Below are 20,943 nucleotides of genomic sequence, written 5' to 3'. Positions count from 1 at the left end.
CTTTGGCTTCAATAACTGAATCAGTGCTATTAAATGATATTTATATATTTTACAATTTATTACAACTATGAAAATCACCCCTTAATTTTGGGTTTATTTAATCTGCCAAGTCATTCATTCTAAGTTGTTTCTATGCACAGATAGCTCATCTTGTTCTACAAATAATTGTCACATTTCAAAATGCCAATGTTTCTGTTTCATAAATACCACATCTGGTAAGAAGATAGGTTGCCATAGTCCTGAAATTTATTTGGTGCACATTTTCTTAAACTGGAAACCAAAATCTTGAGCAGTAAAAGAGATACTGGGTAAAAATGGGATAAATCCTATCCGTTATGTTTTTGCAAGCTGTAGAAATACTGAAGATCTAAAGAAAATTGACTCTAAAAAAAACTACCTCAGAGGAATTTTATTAAGGAGAACTGCTCTGCCTACTATAGTGATGGCTACAGAAAAAAAGCCACACAGAAACCCCCCTGTGTGGGACAGACATACATGGATCAAGGTATAACACTGTTATGCTGTCAAAAAAATGAAGGGAGAAGATGATTTTAAGAGTCTGAATTTAAGATGGAGGAGTCTCTCATGCAATAACAGCGTATAAGGGTTACAAAGCCAACACATAAACATAAAAAGCACAGCTGACACATTTGATAACCATAAAGCCTGCTTATTCCAAATATACTCTCAATTACAGTCATTCTGGATTACACAAAGTGAAAATAAAAAAGTTCAGAGAAGTACAATATTACAGTGCTCATCTCAGTGTCTACGTGTCAGCCTCTGAAAGCTTCCTTATGTGTACTGGAGGCCCAGCCTCCTGACTGGGATAACACTCGTGGTTACAGAAGGCAGTTTCACAGCCTCTGACTGTGCAACACCAATTCCACCAGGTCACTGACACTCAGGGCAATGCAAGAACATGGCAAACATGTCACAGCAGCTTCTTGTGGTTTGAAGCTGAATGTCATCATGGAGTTAGATGTTTTCTTTAAAGGTAATTTCTAAAACACAAGCTAAGCCTTACCCGTGCAATACCACCTCTCAAAGGCAGACACCTGTGAGTAGTAGACTTTTTCAAAACTACCCTTGTCTGTGTAGCTTTGGTGCAATTACCCCAGAATAGCCAATGCATAGTAGCAAGAGCTTCATTATAGGTTGTTAACAGTAAAAGCAAGCACAAAGGTTCATTTTACTTTAGAAACGGTAAAGAAACAGGCAAACACAGATGAGAGATTGTTGCACTGAGTCAACAAGAGAGAATCAGGAAATTGAAGTACTGAAGACATCTAAACCCACAAACTGTTGTGTACACAGTGATTTCAGAGAGCAAATAACATCTCATTTTTCTGTGCTGTGTTCTGGTTGAATTGTCCACATTCAACAATCCTAAATATAAGTACAGGATTTTAGTCCTCTATCAATACTAGATAATATATATTTGCAAGTCCCTCAAATTTAATGTTCTTTCTTCTATTTAGAGTGCTGCTAGGTCTGTAGGCAGTCTTATAAACCACTTTAACCTTATTTTAATTTTTCATTATGAAAATTATAGCTGTTCATTAATTCTGGAAGACACAGTATTACAGCTGTGATATATCATTCCTTATATTATTAACAATCTACTTTACAAATTCAGTGCTTGAAGCAGGTATTGGCAATAATGTCTTATGAGTTATTTCTGTGTTTATAAGAATTTAAAAAATACTAGGAGCACACACACCTAGTTGCCTATCCATACACAAAATTTTATTCACTCTCATTTTAAAATTAGTGCCAAAATATAATTGCACCAAATTTAATAGATTTGTTAGACACTAAAATGCAAACCCCCCAAACAAGATACTATGTGACTAATCACCACCTATCCACTAAGATTACTTAAGCAAAAATTATGCCCTGACTACCATTTTTGTGTTGTAAAGTTTTAGCATAGTGTGAAGAATTTTCATTGAAGGCAATAGTTTTCCCCAGAGATTAAGCACTATTTTAGCTTAGCTTTAATATTGTTCGAATGTCTGAGGGATAGAAAAACTCTTAAGAGACAACAAGATATCAATATGAAATCAAATGGGATATGACTTCTAGAAAGACTTGTGGTCCTGTAAGTACATAATTTGAAATATTAATATTATTTAAAAAAAAATAATATGCCATCTTAAACTGCCATCTTCTTTAAAACACAGTATCCTATTGAAAATAATTCAGAAAAGCTGGAACACTGTGCTATACACTACTTACCACAGAATAGGCCATTTGCTTCAGGGAATGAAATTTATCCTATTTGTTCTACATAATTGTCTCTTCTTTTTTGTGAGGTTTTTTTGGGTGTTTTGTTTTGAAAATTACCAAACTTTACATTGCCTCTGGTTTAAGTAGCAAAACCTAAATCACGGGCGATTTTTAGTTCCATACTTATACAATATTAATTAATGTATTTGAGAAGACAAAGCTGTACTGAACTGAGCCATCCTGCAACTCAGCACTTACTATTTCATATAATCAAAATTTAAACTTTTTTCTAGCCAGCAGTTAGCACACAACTTGCTATTTCTAGGTAAAACCTGACCAAATGCTATTCTACTCTTTTTTTCACATGGAATAGTGGGAAAAATCTGATTGGTTGGATATTTATTTAAGTTTTCTTAACATTAGATGTTTCCTGACGTTATATGACAGCTGGTGGAGCTGCCAAACCAAAAAACCTCAGCTGTAGCTCTCTGTGTAATCCCACCATACATGAATCTTTCCAAGAAGTTCAGGTCACACTGAACACACTGAAAAGTTACTCTAAGAGAAGAAACACAGTGACAGCAAGTACTAAGATTCAGAGCTTAAGAGCGGATAAACAAGCTGATAAGGAAAGAAGAAACATGACAGTGAAGGGCGTACAGCTGAGAGATGTTTACAATGCTAGGCGTAGTAAGCATACCTGGGCTGATAACCTGGGCAAAGGAAGCAATGCAAGGAATGGAACAGAATAGTGAGGTGTCCCTGCCCATGGCATGGGGGCTAGAACTGGATGATCTTAAGGTCCTTTCCAACCCGAACTATTCTATGATTCTATGATATTGGTAAGATCTTCCAAGGAAAATGTTTATTAAGCTGAAGAACCATCACGCATGGTAATTAACAGAAAACCAAGGCTTGACTTTCAAAATTACATTGGATAAACTACACAGAAGGGACATTTCAGTGCCAATGATCAAACTCTTCTCTTGTAATCTAGCTCAAGCAAGTATCTTTGTGAAAGCAATGACTGTCACAAGAAAAACAGTTAACTAGCAGCATCAAAAACAAGGGTAGTTACACAGAGCTCAGAGAACCAAATCATAAGTAAGACAACAGGCACTGCTTTTAGTGTTATGTCAATAACATTTTCAAGTGTCAAATTTAGTTTGCAACATCCAGTTTTTGACTAAAGTTTAGAAAAACTAGTTCTTAAGTTCTGTTTCCTATAATATCATTTTAGATGGGTTAATTCCTCTCTCTATTTTCTGGACTTGATAATACACCTAAAATGAAGTCTCCTACTTTACTTTTCACTGCATTAAGAAGAAACAGAGAACAGGGTTTGTTTCTTTTTGTTTTTTAGTTTTCCTGTATAAATTTCATGCATCCATTTTAACAAGGTTCTTTCACACACACAAACATCTGAGACCCATTCCACATCACATATGAGAAAGAGCATTCTTCAGAGAGGCTTTTCTCCAGAGTTTAAAAAGTATATTTTCATTCTGAGCTAAACAGGATGTAGGGATTGCCACCAGCTGAGGAGTAGGAATCACCAGCAGTTATAACCCAAATATTCTAAGGAAATGTAAGCAAGTAATTACAAATAAAACTGCTTACATTCATGTGACTTGTTTGGCAACAGCAGTATAACATAAGGAAAGCTGCTACAATTCATAACAGCATCTTGTAATAAAACAGCTTTATGCATCCCTCTCAAACTGTTTAATGCCCAAATCTCATCAGATGGCTGAGTAAGCATTACACTTTGGGACAGTAAATCTCTGTTTCCAATATGGTCTACATTCACAGACATGTACTTTAGCATTCACTGTAAGACACTTCCAGCTAAGCACTCATACAAAAAAATTGCAATGTATAAACATATCTGCATGCTATTTTGTCTAGTCAGCTATCCAGGTTCTGAAAGAATTTAGGAAGCATGATGGACCAGCAGCTCAACAGGAGCCTACTGCTACCCAGAAGACACTAATTTGAAGTTTGGATTTATAAACATGAAAGTAGTGTGAAGGGGCTATCTGTGTACAAGTCTCAGTCTCTTCAACAAGTCTTCATCCACCACAATGAGGCATATACAGCATTGCTATGGCATATTTTACTTCCTTTACAGAAAAACTAAAAGATAGGAAAGGGTTTAGAAACAAGCAACAGATCTGAATTCATGACAGAAGATGCTCTACCTGGACAGACAAATAATGGATAGATAAAGCTCACAGAAAGACAACTGGCATAACTGCAGAATCTAACTGCATATGTCAAGGAAAAACACTGGGTATTATGGGTGTTCCAATAAAACAGAAAAGGGCATCACCAGACCTAACGGCTAGCAACTGAAGCCAGTTTCCAGAATCCAAACAGAAACGGACATCTGCTCTTCACATGGAGGCTGACTTCTTACAGATGCTGCTCACCGGTGTAAATGGTGGATTTTCTGTCTATTGATGTTTTCAGGACTCCAGAATGTATTTCATTCAAGGACAGATTACTGGGATCAGTACAGAAATAGAGATGAAAGTTAATGAGCAACTGGATAGCAAGCCAAACAAGGTAACTGGTAGGTCTTCTGATCTTACATGCTGAATTCAGAGACAAACAATATAAAAGAAAAAGAAGTAAACAAAAATTGCTGGGCCTACTTACCCAATTATACTTGTTTCTTGTTTTTTTTTTTACTAATTTTGATTGCCATTTATAGGCTTTAAGTGAATTGGTTATCAGCACTTTGACCCAACTCCAAAACATCCATGGTTATCTAAGAAAGAACAGGAGGTTTGGGTAGCGGTTTCGTTTGTTTGTTTGTTTGCTTGCTTGCTTAAAACTTTCCTATGTTTTTCTAAGTAAACTGAGTGCATTTGGGTCCAGTCACAGTATTTGAAAAGCTTCTAAAAATCCCTTAATCTGTTTGAGGTATTAGGAGAACAAACAGGGACAAGAAAACAAACATAAACATAGTAATCATCACCACAGACCAACCAGTTATCCACCAAGTCTAGAATTTAGTCCTCAACAATAGTAAGATATTTAAAAGAACGTGGGCAGAAAAAATAAGGTGCAAAAGGCAATTACAGAATAAACATAATAAACACTTAAAGCCTATTCCCAATGCATGTGAACTGAAAATGCACTTGTGCATTAGAGCTGTGCATATACTCTGGTGCTCAGCCCATCTTCCATGCACTCCAAAAAAATACAAATGACTAAGCCTTTCCTTCTTTTCCTGAAGATGTGGACTTTAAAAACATCTGATATCAGAGAGGTCAACAATGTATAATCCAAAATAAATGCTTTTGTTGGTTTAAAACTTATGGATTTCCATTTTCTTTAAATATTTCTTTCTTCCTGTATTATGAGAAGAAGGAGAAGCAAATGGCTTAACTCCTTGCCAGAAACCAAGTTTTAGTGGGGTCCCAACTTCACAGGAGAAAGAAACAATACTCACTAATGTAAATTCTGGACTATGTGACTTCTAAAGACTAATTTTCTGGTACGTGCGTAGGATGCAGGGACAAAAATGCCCAATTCAAACCCAGAGCAAGCATAAAAGCTTTTTAAATCTGAGATTTGCACGGTAATAGGTGTATTAGAAAAGCATCTGAATCTCTTCTTTTCATCAGTTTGAGAACACTCACAAGTAATCAGCCTCTTTTCCAAGCTCTTCTTGCTGGAAAATACACCCTAAAAAATACCTGTGTTAAACTGCAGATCTTTGTATACACAAGAACCCAGAGAAGATGGAATATCTGCAGAATTTGCACAAGTTAGCTATTTGTGTTAGTAGGATTAATCAAGAAATAAATATTTTCACTTAAAATATCTTATTTTAAAAAGAAAGATGTTATTTCATCTCCTTGGAGTGCATTATTTCCCTTTATGATGGATTTAATAAGAGAATGAGCATCCACATGGATGCGCCTAAATATTAAACTTGGAAGAGTGTGTGCACGTGTATATGAGAAAATGGAGAAGGATTTATAGGCTCAAACATTTCTACTTTCAGTATACAAAGTTTTAGACTTCTATTACATATTACAAAGGGATGAGGATTAAAAAAAGTACAGCAAGGTTTCCTTCAACATTCATTTCAGCCCTAGCATTACAAGGCAAGCAAACACTTTGTTGTTTCAAAGCATAAGACCTTTTTCCCGGATATAAATTTCGAACTATAAAGTACAGGAAGTGCAGTTCTTATTAATTCTGAAGTGCTTTTGAAAATATATTTGCATTAGAATGGTAACTACTAAGCCTATTATAGAGTAGGCCTAAGGTTTTAAAAAAAAATTCTTTTATTCACAGCATGTGCTAACTACATGAGCGGATAATGCCTGTGTTTTAGAAGATGCCCTTTTCTATCTAGTTTGCATAATGTTCATGTAACTTTGTAAATGGTTAAAAAAATAGAACTGAGTTTAACTTAATCACCAACTAATGAGGAGTCCAGTACAGCAGCACTAAAAAACCCAGAAGCTCTTTTCAAAAGCTAAATAATTCTTTAGAAAAAAAGGAGCAAACATTTATATATACTTACATATGAGGGAACAGGGGTATAGTCTGGAGAAGAGAAGGCTCAGGGGGGACCTGATGGCTCCCTACAAGTGCCTGACAGGAGGATGGAGCCAGCAGGGGCTGGGCTCTGCTCCCGAGGAGCAAGGGATGGGACAAGAGGAACCGGCCTCAAGCTGCCCCAGGGCAGGTTTAGATGGAGCTGAGGAACAATTCCTGCCCCAGAGGGTGCTCAGGCATTGGAACAGGCTGCCCAGGGCAGGGCTGCAGGCACCGGCCCTGCGAGTGCTCACACAGCGTGGATACGAGGCCTCAGTGCCATGGGTCAGTGGTGGCCTTGGCAGTGCTGGGGCATGGCTGGACTTGATGATCTTCAAGGTCTTTTCCAACCTAGCTGATTGTATGATCCTGTAGATGCCTGGGAAATCCCTGCATGCTGATTCTGCAATGTAAACTGTAAACAAATGCTGATTTTTAATAATGATCACTAGAGAGAAACTGACAGGAATAAAAAATTATTCCCCAAGAGAAACCGTGTGTGTACACAGAATTCACATATTATGTCTAGCTGGTGGTTGTTTATTCTACAAATACATATTAATATTAGAATACTACTGTGCTTTTCAGCACTGGTCATATTAATTATTACTGGCATCCTCTGTCAGCACCATAGTTTCACTATATAAAGTTTCAGGAGAGAATATTTTATTCAACTCCATCTTTATTACGCTCACCTAGAACAAGATTCCTGGTAATACTTTAACCGATTACACTGTGTATTTAGCTTGCTAGTTGATTACATTCTTCCCATAGCAATGACATTTTAAATACTTCAACATGATGTATTGCAACGGCCACCTCTGAATTGCCAGGATGCAATACATCTCCTGCATTCAGTATCTGCTCTCTCAGAGGACGACTCACCGGCCAAGATCACAGACTCACAGAATCATCAGGGTTGGAAGGGCCCTCTGGAGATCACCCAGTGCAACCCCTGCCAGGGCCGGGCACCCAGAGCAGGGCACATAGGAACGGGTCCAGGTGGGTTTGGGACGTCTCCCGAGAGGGAGACTCCACAACCCCCTGGGCAGCCTGTGCCAGGGCTCTGACACCTGCAATGGAAAGTTCCTCCCCATGCTGAGGTGACATTTCTTGTGTTTTAGTTCATGGCCATTGCTCCTTGTCCTGGCACTGGGCACCACTGAAAAGGGGATGGCACCATCCTGGCACCTGCCTTTGAGATACTGATCCCATTGATGGGATCCCCTCTCACTCTGCTCTTCTCCAGACTGAACAGGCCCAGCTCCTGCAATCTCGCCTCATAAGAGAGATGCTACAGGCCCCTTGTGGCCTCCACTGGATCCTCTCCATCAGCTCCCTGCCTTTCCCGTACTGAGGAGCACTGGACTCAGTGCTCCAGATGTGGCCTCACGAGGGCTGAGTAGAGAAAGAGGAATCACCTCCCTCAACCTGCTGCCATACTCCTCCCCGTGCACCCCAGGACACTCTTGTCCCTCCTGGCCGCCAGGGCCGGCTGTCATGGTTTAAACAAAGTCAGCCATAAACCACACAGCCCGTCCACTCACTCCCCCACTTCTTGCCCTCCCCCTACACCTGGAGGATGGAGAGGAGAATTGAAAAGAATGCAACTCCCACAGGTTGAGATAAGAACAGTTTAGTAACTAAGGTATAACACAAATCACTGCTGCTACCACCAGTAATAATAATGATAAAGGAAATAACAAGAGGAAAGAATACAACACCTCAGCACCAGCCGACCAATAACTCGCCCCACTCCCCCCAGCTGAGCACCGACCGATACCTCAACCAACCCTGCAGTCCCAGCCCTTCCGGGTAAATCGCAGTTACATCCTGGGCATGACGTGCTGTGGTATGGAATACCTCTTCGGCTAGCTTGGGTCAGGTGTCCTGTCTCTGCTTCCTCCCAGCTTTCCCTCCTCCCTGGCAGAGCATGAGGCTCACAAAGTCCTTGGCCAGACCAAACATTTGAGCAGCAACTGAAAATATCGGTGTTACCAGCCCTGTTCCCAGGCCAAAAATAAAAACACAGCACTGTACTAGCTACTAGGAAGGAGAAAAATGACTGCTACTGCTGAACCCAGGACAGTATCCATCCCTTATTCCATACCATTCATGTCATGCTCAGATCCCACATTTTCAATATACCATCACTCTTATCTCAGTGCACTCTTATCTTAGTGCATGGACCAGTCCCTATAAAGCTGCTGAGTCCATCTGGTCCATGATATCAGGCTCCATCTCTTGTAACAGTCTCTCAGAGCAGGAGAGGCTGTGTGCAGTGTTCACACTTGTGAATAACCTGGGCAATAGTGTCCATTGCTAAGTCCACCCCTCGACCATGAGTCCATCTCTATGTTGCATCTCTGCCCTGATGGCCTGAAGTGCCATGGGCCCACCAGGCTCAAAATAATTCACTGTCCCCTTCAGCAGTTTCTGCAGCTTGTTGCTGGGGACTCCATAGAGCTGCCTTCCATCTCTGATGCTTCCAAAGCACTGGAGGGGTCCGGTGGACTAGATACTGGCTCATAGTGTCCCACACACACTGCCACTCATGACTGTCCAGCCTTGGGGAAAATCTCCTGCTCTTCCCATATTGTGGTCTAACCCCAGAGAAGAAGCAAACCTGACTGTGCTTAACTTCTGAGATCAGACAAAATGGCCGTGGGTAGAACACACTCTGTGTGTGTGCCAACATGCTGATCCCCATCACAACCAGCAGGCAGGTCCCAAGGGTACCCAAAGTTCATTCAAACCCTTCAGAACTCTCCAATGACGCTGCTGTACTTGTCCCTGGGGCTGGTGCAGCTGCTGTGCCTGCCGGCTCTCCCACCACCAGCTTCTCTTTTCCTGGGTGCAGCTCTTCCTGCTCTGCCTTGCCGAGAAATGCTGCGTGGGCTCCTGCATCCTCCTGGGGCTCGGCGGGCGGCTGCCGGGGGACGCTCTCGGTCATCCCGGGGCTCGGCTCCTCCGCGGGCCTCGGCTCCTCGGCCGCCTCCTCCCGCTGCTCAGCAGCCGCCTTACTCCCGGCCTCCGGCTCCGTTCCAGCCTCCGCCTGCTCCCCGGGGCCGCTCTCCCGGGCCGCTTCGGCCGCCGCCGGCTCCCGGGGCCGCTCCCCCTCGGCTCCCCGCAGCCTCACAAAGACGGAGGCGAGGACAAGGGCCAGGGCGGTGAAGAGCAGCGGGACGGCCGGGTACAAGGCCACGGCCACGGCCATCCCGCCTGTGTGCTGGAGCCCAACCGTGTCACAAGTCATTGCCATACAGTACAGTGAAACAAGAACCTTAGCCCAAGCCCCACACTTGATAAACACTATCACAGCAAATACCGGCTCTAAGTAATGTACTACATTCTGAAACTGAGAGCAAGAGAAACAACTTTGAGAGCCAATAAATCAGCATTGTGACGACTATTAATCTGGTCAGATCTGTCATTATCTCAACCGTTTGTGCCCCACGTTGGGAGCCAAAAAGAACTGTTGTGGTTTAAACAAAGTCAGCCATAAACCACACAGCCCATCCACTCACTCCCCCACTTCTTGCCCTCCCCCTACACCTGGAGGGATGGAGAGAATTGAAAAGAATGCAACTCCCATGGGTTGAGATAAGAACAGTTCAGTAACTAAGGTATAACACAAATCACTGCTGCTACCACCAGTAATAATAATGATAAAGGAAATAACAAGAAGAAAGAATACAACACCTCAACACCAGCCGACCAATAACTTGCCCCACTCCCCCCAGCTGAGCACCGACCGATACCTCGTCCAACCCTGCAGTTCCCCCGCCCTTCCGGGTCACTCCCTGTTACATCCTGGGCATGACGTGCTGTGGTATGGAATACCTCTTGGGCTAGCTTGGGTCAGGTGTCCTGTCTCTGCTTCCTCCCGGCCTCCCCTCCTCCCTGGCAGAGCATGAGGCTCAGAAAGTCCTTGGTCAGACCAAACATTTGAGCAGCAACTGAAAACATCGGCGTTATCAGCACTGTTCCCAGGCCAAAAATCAAAACCACAGCACTGCACCATCTACTAGGAAGGAGAAAAATAACTGCTACTGCTGAACCCAGGACAGCGGCTCATAGTCAACTTATCATCCACCAATACTCCCAGGTCCTTCTCATCTGAACTGCTCTCTAATAGGTCAGCTCCCAGCCTGTGCTTTATTCCTCCTCCCCAGGTGCAATACCAAAGATGCTGATCTAGAAGCTGCTCAGCTAGTCAGATAGGTAAGAGAGCAAGAGTTGAATCTTCGTTCAACAACCCTGTGTTAGACAGGCTGACTACTCAATAATGAGTGCCAGTAGGTCTGAGCAACCAACCACACCCAGCAAATTGACTCACAGTGTATGAAGATAGCAAATGGTGAAATGGCAAGAACACAGGATGGCAGAGGAATGGAAGTAGAAAGTAAGAGATTACCGGAACAACTGATTTAAACTCCCATGCACAAATGAGGGAGCTTGCTGCTCAAAAGGAAATAAAAAAAATACAAACCAAAACCAAACTAATCAAATAAAATACCCTAACAAACAAAGCCCACAAAAGAACAAGAGAAAACAATTCCTCATCCGTACTTGGAAGTAACCTTGAAGACAGAGTCTATTCCATTATGTTTCCTGAAAAGCCACTTCCAAGCAGATTTCCTTTTGATTTTGTGTTAATTGTGACTCGGATCTAATATACATAAAGTTTTAGTTTAGTTCCTACTTATCAGCAGATCTTAATACCTGCAGCTCAAAAGGCCACCTGACGCTACAGTATAAATGAGAGGAGGCTTGTTAGATTTTGGGTTAGACTTTCTTACATTTTCCTTTCCTAACTGCATTTTTGAGAAGGATGTTATAAAGTTTTGTACTTTGATTTATTTGCTGTTCTAATAATGCTGCTGCATAGCTCCATTATTTACAATATCAGCACAGAGGAAAGCACAGATGAAAAGTACTTTCATGTTTCTAAATCACTTAACAATAAGAACCATATAAGTTTTCATGATTTGGGAAGGGAGAAGGTAGGGGAGGGAGTTTTCATGCAATGTATTTGCTTTATTAAATAAGGTATACATATTAAAACATAAATCTTTATTTCTTACTAATGCCGTGCTTTCTAGAGTTGTCTCACCTGAATAAATATTTCACACTGGGATCACGTATGTCTTAGGTAACCATTAAAACAACGTAAATCTGAATTCATCAGCAGTGGAAGTTACATGTATATACCAGTTCTAACAGGAAATTTGCCCTGAGGACTTTTTCACCACACAAACTACCCTGCATCTGACTCCACATTAAGGGCTTCCTACCCAAGCTTCTGCCACCTGCCTCTACCTCGGATCTTCTTTTATTATTGAAGAGTATGGATACACTGAAAAACAATGTGTTGCATAATGCCATCCAAACCAAATCAGACAAAGAAAAACTAAGAATGTGCTCCCTCTCTAACCAGCATACAATAAAAAGCTTTCTGTAATGTCTTTAATCCAAATGTACATATTGAGCATCTAATTTGCAAAAGGTCACAGGTTCTGGAAAGAAATATTAAAACTAGAATGAGTAAAACTCAGTTGGAATGGTAAAACTCAGAAGGGATATGCAGACTTGAGCCTGAAAGTTCAGTATGACTTGTGTCTGATGACAAGATAATCAAAATCTAATTTCGGTGTTACTGGGTATAGAAGCAGCAAGCCAAAGCCTAGTTAGTCTGAGAACCTGTGACAGCAACTAGCCCCACCATACAGCAGCACATCAGTCACTGCCGAACACAGAATACCAGACCACAATAACTTTCAATCTGGACAAGCTTAATCACTCTCATGAAATGTTCCTACTGCAGTGTGCTTCTTTGAATTGTGTCCTAGTAAATTATTTGGTGAAAGATTTATGATGTGAAGAAGAACGAGAAGTAAAAACAACATTCATTTTTCTCAGCAATCAGAGCTGCCCTAAAGTAGGCTGTAAAAAATAGAATGTAGATTCATCAAACTGGTTTGGGTTGCTTTGGGGTTTTTTTTATTGGGTTTTTTTTTCTTTTTTTTTTTTTTTTTCCTTCAAGAAAGCTATTGAATATATATGCAAAAGAAATGCAGTATGAAATACCCAAGAGATTATGAGTGGTATGGCACGGTAACATGACTGCATGTGGAAAAAAAACTGAGTGCATTACACTTCGCAAGTGCCTCTCTCTGAGAATTCTACCAATATAACTCAATTTTCTATTTGATGTTAATAAAAATACTGGACAATCTTAAGGGATGTTATAAGACACTTATTATAATCATTGTCACTATTACTTTCTAACTCCTGTTAACATACCTATAGTGTTAGAAACGATTAGAAAGCATGTTTGTACATATAAAAGAATAAAAAAATGGAATTTGAGCTGACATACAGAAAGGAATTGGCTGCTGTTCATGACTGAAATTATCTCACTATACAAAAAGAGATGCAGTGACATACACAGAGCAATTCAACTGTGGTAAAAAAGCCAAAATATGTCAGAAAGCTGTTAGGTCCAGATTAATGTGATTGTCTTTTTTAGACTTCTTTTTACTAACTTCAATCATATACTGTAGTTGTTCTAACATTTCACAGCAGAGATTTACTGCTAAACTAGATCTGACCTGAGAATGAAAAAGCAGTCCGTTCACTATAACTATTGGCTAATAAATTTTGCATCAGCTGAAGCCTGGTTCAGGCAGAAACAAAATCCACAAGCTATGAATGCCAAGTGGGGAACTCTGGAAAAGCAAAGTTTTCAATCACCCCTTTGAAGCCCAGTTTAAAGCTCTTAACAACTCATTACAGTGTTCTTTTAAGTACAATTTGGTTACAAAGAATACTTGAAGAAAAGTTGCCTTTCAAAGCAACCTCTTTAAAGAGGTTTTCTAAAATCCTCATTTTTTTGCCTTAAAGTAAATCTACCTTCACTGTGCTGTGTCAGCAGATGAAGTAAGAAAGAAAGTATTTTCTTTAAAAAGTAAAAAAAAAAGTAAAAAAAAAAAAAAAAGTTAAAGTTTGATAATTGGTTCTCTTTGCTGGAAAAATACATGGCATAGAGAAAATTCACATATTACCAGAAGATTGTAAAATATTCAAATATTCAGAGGTGGCAGAACCATTGTCAAGCTTTTGACATATCCTAGCAGAAAGTATAAAAGTTTCTATTCATCTTAAAATACAGCATTCAAAAAAGGACTCCTCCACTTTAAATAAATCTTGTGATGTTTGAACATTCTCTCAGATTCACTGAAGGACTGCATTTTTGAGATTGATTGACTAATGAATATCCAGTGCAGGTGCTGAATTACGAATACATTTCTATCTATAGTTTGCTATATTAGGGAAAATCTAAGACAAATTAATGTCATGGACCTGTCATTTTAGCCAAGAATCTGAACACCTGTTTTGAAGATCACTGGAAGAAAAGCTCGACATAAAAATACTAAACTTATCCTGGATCACTTTGTACAAATATTATTACCGATACATTAAAATCAACTTTAAAAGGGGAATTCTATTACTTAGAAAAATTACAGGTAAACATCTTAGAAAGAGCACAGTAAAAGTTATGCCAGACTAAGGAGCTTTAGGTAATATACAGTCATGTCATCCATCAATCCTTTATACCAAAACTTCCAAATCCCACACCAGAAAGCAGCATCTATGCCAAAGAGGAACATACTTTGGTAGGCACATTGGTCAGCAATTAGTAAATAAGCTTATTTCAAAACATGCAAATGATGACAAGCTTTAAAGTTATATTCTCAGAGCTAAACTTCCAACAACATTTAATTTTCCTATCAAATGCTTTATTCACACTAGCTTCCAGAGGGATTTATATTTCGGAGATCTGCTTTTTCGTGAAGACAATCAAGTCAGAACAATAGAATACTAAAGCAAACAAAATGATCTGTTTCAAACTTCTGAGCTCTGAATATATTTTTTATTATTAGCATTTCACTGTCAAGCCATCATAAACAAAAATGGAAGTAGTACAACTTGGTCTTACGCTTCACAGATTTTCATAACTGAGTAATGTATGACCAGGCAGCAGCTAAAACCAACTTCTTTGAGCAGTTCCAGTATCATGGTTAAACCAGATATTTTTTTCAGTAAGTCAAATGCATGAGGCTTTACTAACAGAAGAGACAAAATATTGAGGAAGATATCTACAATTGCTTAAAAATGTCAGGCTTTTTTATAATAGAAGAATAAAAAATTCTCTAAAGACTATTTATTTTAAGCATGTTTATTTCCTACAGAATTTAATCCCATCAAAACACCCACTCAAATTTAGAATAAATTTACATGTATAAACTCCTAGATGTCTGCAGCTGGAAACTGCATGTGTAAGATGTAATGAACAGGATTTTCTACTATGTGAACTACATTTTTATCCCTACAACATTAAAGTAGAAAGTGAGAACATGTACTAAGCCTTAACTTACTTTTTGCCACGTTATCTCAGATTTCATGTCAGTAGAGAAACTGTACAACCAGAAATCTACCAAGCTTTCAAATACAAGTAATTGTTATACAGACTTATTTTCTGAAGAAATTTGCTTTCTAAACTTAACAAAAGCAGGAAAAGAAGGACTTACTGCTCATATTCAACAGACATGTAGATATGGCACTGAGGGACATGGTTTAGTGGAGGACTTGGCAGTGCTGGGGTAAGGGTTGGACTTCATGACCTTTTCCAGATTTTTTCCAGCTTAAACAATTTTGTGATTCTATATTATTTAATAAAAACTGACTTTGGTTTTCTAAAATAAATTTTATTCATCCAGACACAACACCACAGACTAACGGAAAGGGGAAAAAAATATAATCTGAGTGTTTCAATTCAGTTACCAATAATTTGCACTCCCCTTCATAAAGAGGGCAGATAAGAGCACATTAAGAGCAGGAGGAGGATGAACAGTTGTCAAATCAGTAATCAAGAGAAAAAGAACATCCTCATGAAATGCTGAATAATGACCTGGAAACTAAAATGAGGCACTTGAGCTGAAGCATCAATCATCCAGACAGGGAAAAGTAATATTTAGATGACTCCTGTACACAAAGGCTGAACAAACCACAGTGAAAATGGCCCAAGTAGTTCATATGATGTAGCTGCAGTTTGATGGGTTCTTTCTAGTTAAATACCTATAAGCAAAGACAGACCCTACAAGAACAGAGACTACCTCAGAAAACAGAACTGGATGTTTGATAGATCAAGCACAGTGCAAACACCTCCAAATGTCTGTATACAGATGTGAGACAAACAAGGGATTAGACGAGGGTTTAATTAGAGATGCTAATTAATAGATATTTTGATTTAAAGGTGAAAGCAGACACTGACTGCTGGCAGAATGCTTTAACAAGTTGAGCGACATGATATCATATATAAAAAAAATGAGCTTTCATTGAACAATCTCCACAGAGAATAGTAAGAACTTAGAATATCCTGAGTCACAGTATTAGAAATACACAGTAGGGAACTATCACATGGCATTAACAAGCACATACATAAAGCAGTAGAGTTTCAGCAATTCAAGTTTTACTGGATAATTTACCTTCCATAGAGGGGGCACAAAGGGCTGCACATTTGTGTCTTAAAACTGCCTATACCTTACTTGATATAAAGCATATCTGATTCTTCAACTAAAACTAAACCACGCCATTTATTTTAAAAACCATATCTAATTGTTGGCTGAATGACAATTTAATAAGTCTATTTGGTCAAGTTAACCAGATGATTGGATACTGTTCCTATGAAGCAATATCCACTAATGGCTTCAACACACTTGACTTCTGATTGATTCAGATAAGTGAATACCTGAATGAGAATAAAGCATTTAGATTGTTATTGGATATAACAGGTATTTAAAGTAAGAAGCATTTTATAAAAGAAGAGATTGCTTCACCATGCTTACAAGTTCACACAGGCAGGTTATTTCAAATATACTAGGATCTCAATGCTGCAATAATATATTATAGCAGTTATAAAAGTAATTAAACAGGTTTCCTCCTTTCAGTTTTTATGAGGTGAAGGGTGAGAAGGAAGACTAAGCAGTGACAAAATTAAAGCAGAGGAAACAACACTCCCATTCCCACACTTAAATTACACAGCAGTTAGGAACAGGAAAAGAATTCCAAGGCACCTGACTAATAGTGTATCTAAGTTGGCCATATGGGATTTTACCATAACAGTGGTTTATTCTGAGAAATAAGTTCGTAATTTAACACGAAACAGTTGAAATGGTAAAATGGTATCCATTCTCCTACAGTTCTTTCATTAAACCTCCTTATAACACTGGTTACTTTAACAAGCAACAGAGATTGTATACTGAGGATTACTGTAAGGAAACCAGTTCTAAGTTGAAACAAACCTTGTCTTGGAAATTCATCCGACTCCCTGTGAACAAGGTCAGAAACTCTATTTCCATAGTGCATCCTGGTGTCATGATCATACGCCTTCAGTGTCTCACTTGAGCTGTAAGACTTCTGAGTTGGTACTCTGCAGTCTTCACTGTCCAGTGAAGAACTTGTATAGCGACACTCCTTTCCGCACCGGCCCCTGGTCAGAGAACGGTGTCTTCTGTCTTTGATATCCATTATTCTGAGTAAGGTAGGATGTTTCCAGAAAAGCCACTCTTATATTTGGGGGCAGTCACTGTCACCTAAAGCAGGAAAGGATAACAAAAGAGTGAGCAATGTTGTTACTAGAGTTTGTTTTATTCTAATTCCCTTGAATTATCCTTGAAGAACAAGGTGACACAGATCGAGAAGAAAGAGAAGACCCACATGACACATCCTTAGAAATTGAAACAATCGCCCTGAACGGGTGGGGGAAGAAAATCAAATGCTACAAGAGAATGGCATTGTATCTAAATTATCATCTTGTTGAAGAGCTTAAAAAATAAGGATAAAACAAAATGACTGTTATCTTTTGATTTTTGAATGAGCGCTGATAACAGCACACAACCGACAGAATCGTATTTGTTCCTGTCCCTGCAACAGCACAACGTAAAACAGACTCAAACCAGCTTTAATTATTTCCATTCTTCCTGCAGGAGGACTTGCAATTAAGAAAGAAGCATGCAGGAGAGTTGCATAGAGGAAATTATTCCTATCCAGCATTGATGCATCACAAAGATTTACGTTACCCTTGAACAATGTGTTCAGAAGCAGCAGCTGATTTTATTGCCCTGGATAATGTAATCCAAGGCCCTGTTCCAAACAAAAGGTGGACCAGGTATCTCAGAGGTCCTTTCCAGCCTTGACAGTTCTGCATTTTCATTATTCTCTGAAAACACTTTGGGAATTGGCTGCTCTTGGGCACCACAGAACATGACTAGATGCTCTCCTTCACAATCCCTCAAGAAGACCAGTTTATCCATTTCAGCAGCTGGAGCTCTGGAAAATTGTGTAAAAAATATCTTCTTGCTCACTGGACCAGAAAGAGAGATTCTTACATTCTTCTTAATTAGGACACCCTTACTGTGGCATATATACTTTAATATATGCACAGTTAGCATGCATAAACCACAAAATGAAAGATATTGTTGAAAGCAAGAAATACACTAAGCATGAGCACCCTAACCACTGGGGTACTCATTATTTTGAGTTGGTATTTGGATCCGTGTCTTTCTCTCATGGCATCCCATGCCCAGGTCTGTATTAGTCCTGAGAAATCCTTATGACAAAGCTTTTTGTTGGAAGGGAAATCTGCCCACACAAAGAATACCCACATTTGCTAACAAGCAAAAATCAGAGCTAAACCTCTGCTTTTCTATTCCTGGCTAAGGAGGTGAAGAAATGGTTTTGGCAAATCTAGATGGGACAGTTGAAGACATTTTCTTTCCTGTTGTCAGTCCAGGTGATACTCAAAAGCATTCCCCACAGAATGGGAGTAGGTCCTTCACACCAGCTGCACCCAGGCTCAGGCCAGAATCTCAATCTACAAAAGCGCTTCAGCAATACTACTGCTTCAGACACCTCTGCCACCAAGGTAACAAACTCCAGTGAAAGGTGGCAAAAAGCCCAGAAGGCAGCCCTGTATCTCACTGTTGTATTTGTTTGAGCTGATAGGAAAGGAGGTCATAACATTGGTTTCAAGTATTGCCTAAATCATGGCTTTATGGCTGGAATAGATTTTGTCCCAAAGAGAGAACAAATGTACTTGGCCAGAGGAACTAGTGAACTTGAGAAAAGGTTTATTGGCTTCATTTAGAATCTGACATTTAGACTTGTTGTGGGTTGGTTTTTGGTTTTTGTTGTTTGGGTTTTTTCTGGTTTTTGTTTTGTTTTTTTTTTCTTTCTATATTTCAAAGAAGAAAGTTAGGTAACCAGGAGAAACAGCTGCTTTAAGCCACCCACAGATACTCTGCAATCTGTGAGCAACAGAAAGTGTAAACATGCTTACTTTTTTCTCCTTTCTCTCTTATTTGTAACCATGATGGTATATTTCAGAGGGAGCGAAAGGAAAAAAAAAAACAAGACCACAAAAATCACAAAACAACACATTCAGAAAAGCCAAAACAAAATCAGAAGACATTCAGCCCTTAAAACTGGAAGGGTTAGTTTAGAATTTTAGATTAAAGATAACAGAAGACTCAATATGTACTCCCATTTCTCACCTCTCTGACTGTGCAGTGGCTGACTTCTCCATATCCAAATTAAGGTCAATTCTTTGATCCTGTAATATTTATTAAACTGTAAAGTATATTAACACTGGTGGCACAAACACTTGCTTGAAGTTTGAGGAGATACATGATCATTTAGATTAACAATACCTGGCTCTCTGATCCCAGTCTAGTGCTATCTCATCAAACTCAAGTATCAATAGATCACAAGTATAAAACACAGAAACAGATGAATGCAACACCATATTGAGCAAAACCTGCCAGTTATGCTCTGGATGTCTTCGTGCTACTGGTCAATGCAAAAGCCTATTACTCCATATGAAGTCTATCAGATCACAAAGACAAATAGCTTTTTGTTTTTATGATTGCTAAACTTTAAGCTGTCTGGCCTGATTTCTGTTGTTTTGGAAAGAACATTTAATTCCTGGTTACTACAGTTTAAAAGAAGAGTTTACAACGACTGAGACAAACTTTCTGATTCTTTCCATGATATCAGCTTCTTAAAGCATCTTCTTTAAGAAAACAGATATTTTTTAATTTTTCCCTCAATAAATATTCTTTTGTTTTGTGCAATTACAACTACAAAAATAAAAGGAAATGGTAAGACAATGGTCTAATGTTGATAATGCCAAGAATATTCCTCAGTTACCCTTATGTGCTGAATATAAGGCACCAACATCTGCATGCTTGACACCATAAGAAGCACAAGAAACTAAATGTAGAAATATGATAAATCTATTTCAACAGCTTTACTTTGAGCTTTCTTATGGAAAGTCTCGTTACAAGAATCAGACACCAATAATTTGGTGAAAGACTTGATCCTTATAAAACTATTAAAAATTTCTTGAACTTTAGTAAATTTTAAGAGATGCTTAAAAATATTACAGATAAAGTGAAAACATTCTTGGGGGGTTTATTCAATGACATGTTCCTATTTATTGCAGTACTTCTTAACTTTTTCCTAATTTTTCTGTTATTAAACTGTAAAGTTTAATAGAGGACAGATCCCAAGCATCTGAGACTAAATACATATCCCTAAATGCAACAAAATATTCTCACAGATTCTCCTCTCATCCTCCTCTCTGTTTTGTTCACAGAAATCCCCAAAGCAGTCAGGCAAAAACAGTTCCACAGCATTGGCAACAAACCGCTCTTCAAATTCCGACAACGGTATCACCATACACAGCTTAAAATGTGACAAAATGAAACTGTAACACACTTTAAGAAAACTTGCTTCACATTTTTCACATACTTATCTGAAAGAGATGAAATACTGTTTCAGTTCTATGCTAAATACCTTCCCTGTTAGAATGTGAAATCTTTATGCAATCTATTCCTGAAAGGTAAAATTTGATAAGCTTTGGGTAAGCGAGAATAATGGTGAGACTCAATTTGGGTTTAAAATCCCTGATACTTTTTGACTTGCCTGTCTCAAGGGCACTCTATGAATGGTTTATTTTGAGTAATTGACCTAAATAGTAACTGATTTAATAATTTCTTTTGTTTCAAAGGATTTCACTAAGTCTGC

The 20,943-nt window shown here is 39.0% G+C and overlaps 1 protein-coding gene across 12 annotated transcripts in view; it reads right to left on the bottom strand.

Annotated features, from left to right (window-relative positions):
- TENM2 (teneurin transmembrane protein 2) overlaps positions 1–20,943 on the bottom strand; it is a 685,555-nt gene that overhangs the window by 518,702 nt on the left and 145,910 nt on the right. For all 12 annotated transcript variants that reach the window (XM_065690193.1, XM_065690201.1, XM_065690202.1 and 9 more), the window contains one exon: positions 17,160–17,450. In XM_065690193.1, the coding sequence (XP_065546265.1) occupies positions 17,160–17,385 (226 nt within the window). In that variant the 5' untranslated portion in view covers positions 17,386–17,450. The remainder of the gene's footprint in view (positions 1–17,159; positions 17,451–20,943) is intronic.

Source organism: Lathamus discolor, chromosome 10, assembly GCF_037157495.1.
Source record: "Lathamus discolor isolate bLatDis1 chromosome 10, bLatDis1.hap1, whole genome shotgun sequence".
Lineage (NCBI taxonomy): Eukaryota > Metazoa > Chordata > Aves > Psittaciformes > Psittacidae > Lathamus > Lathamus discolor.
The sequence above is the reverse complement of the archived record's forward strand: the minus strand, read 5'-3'. Positions and strand labels throughout refer to the sequence as shown.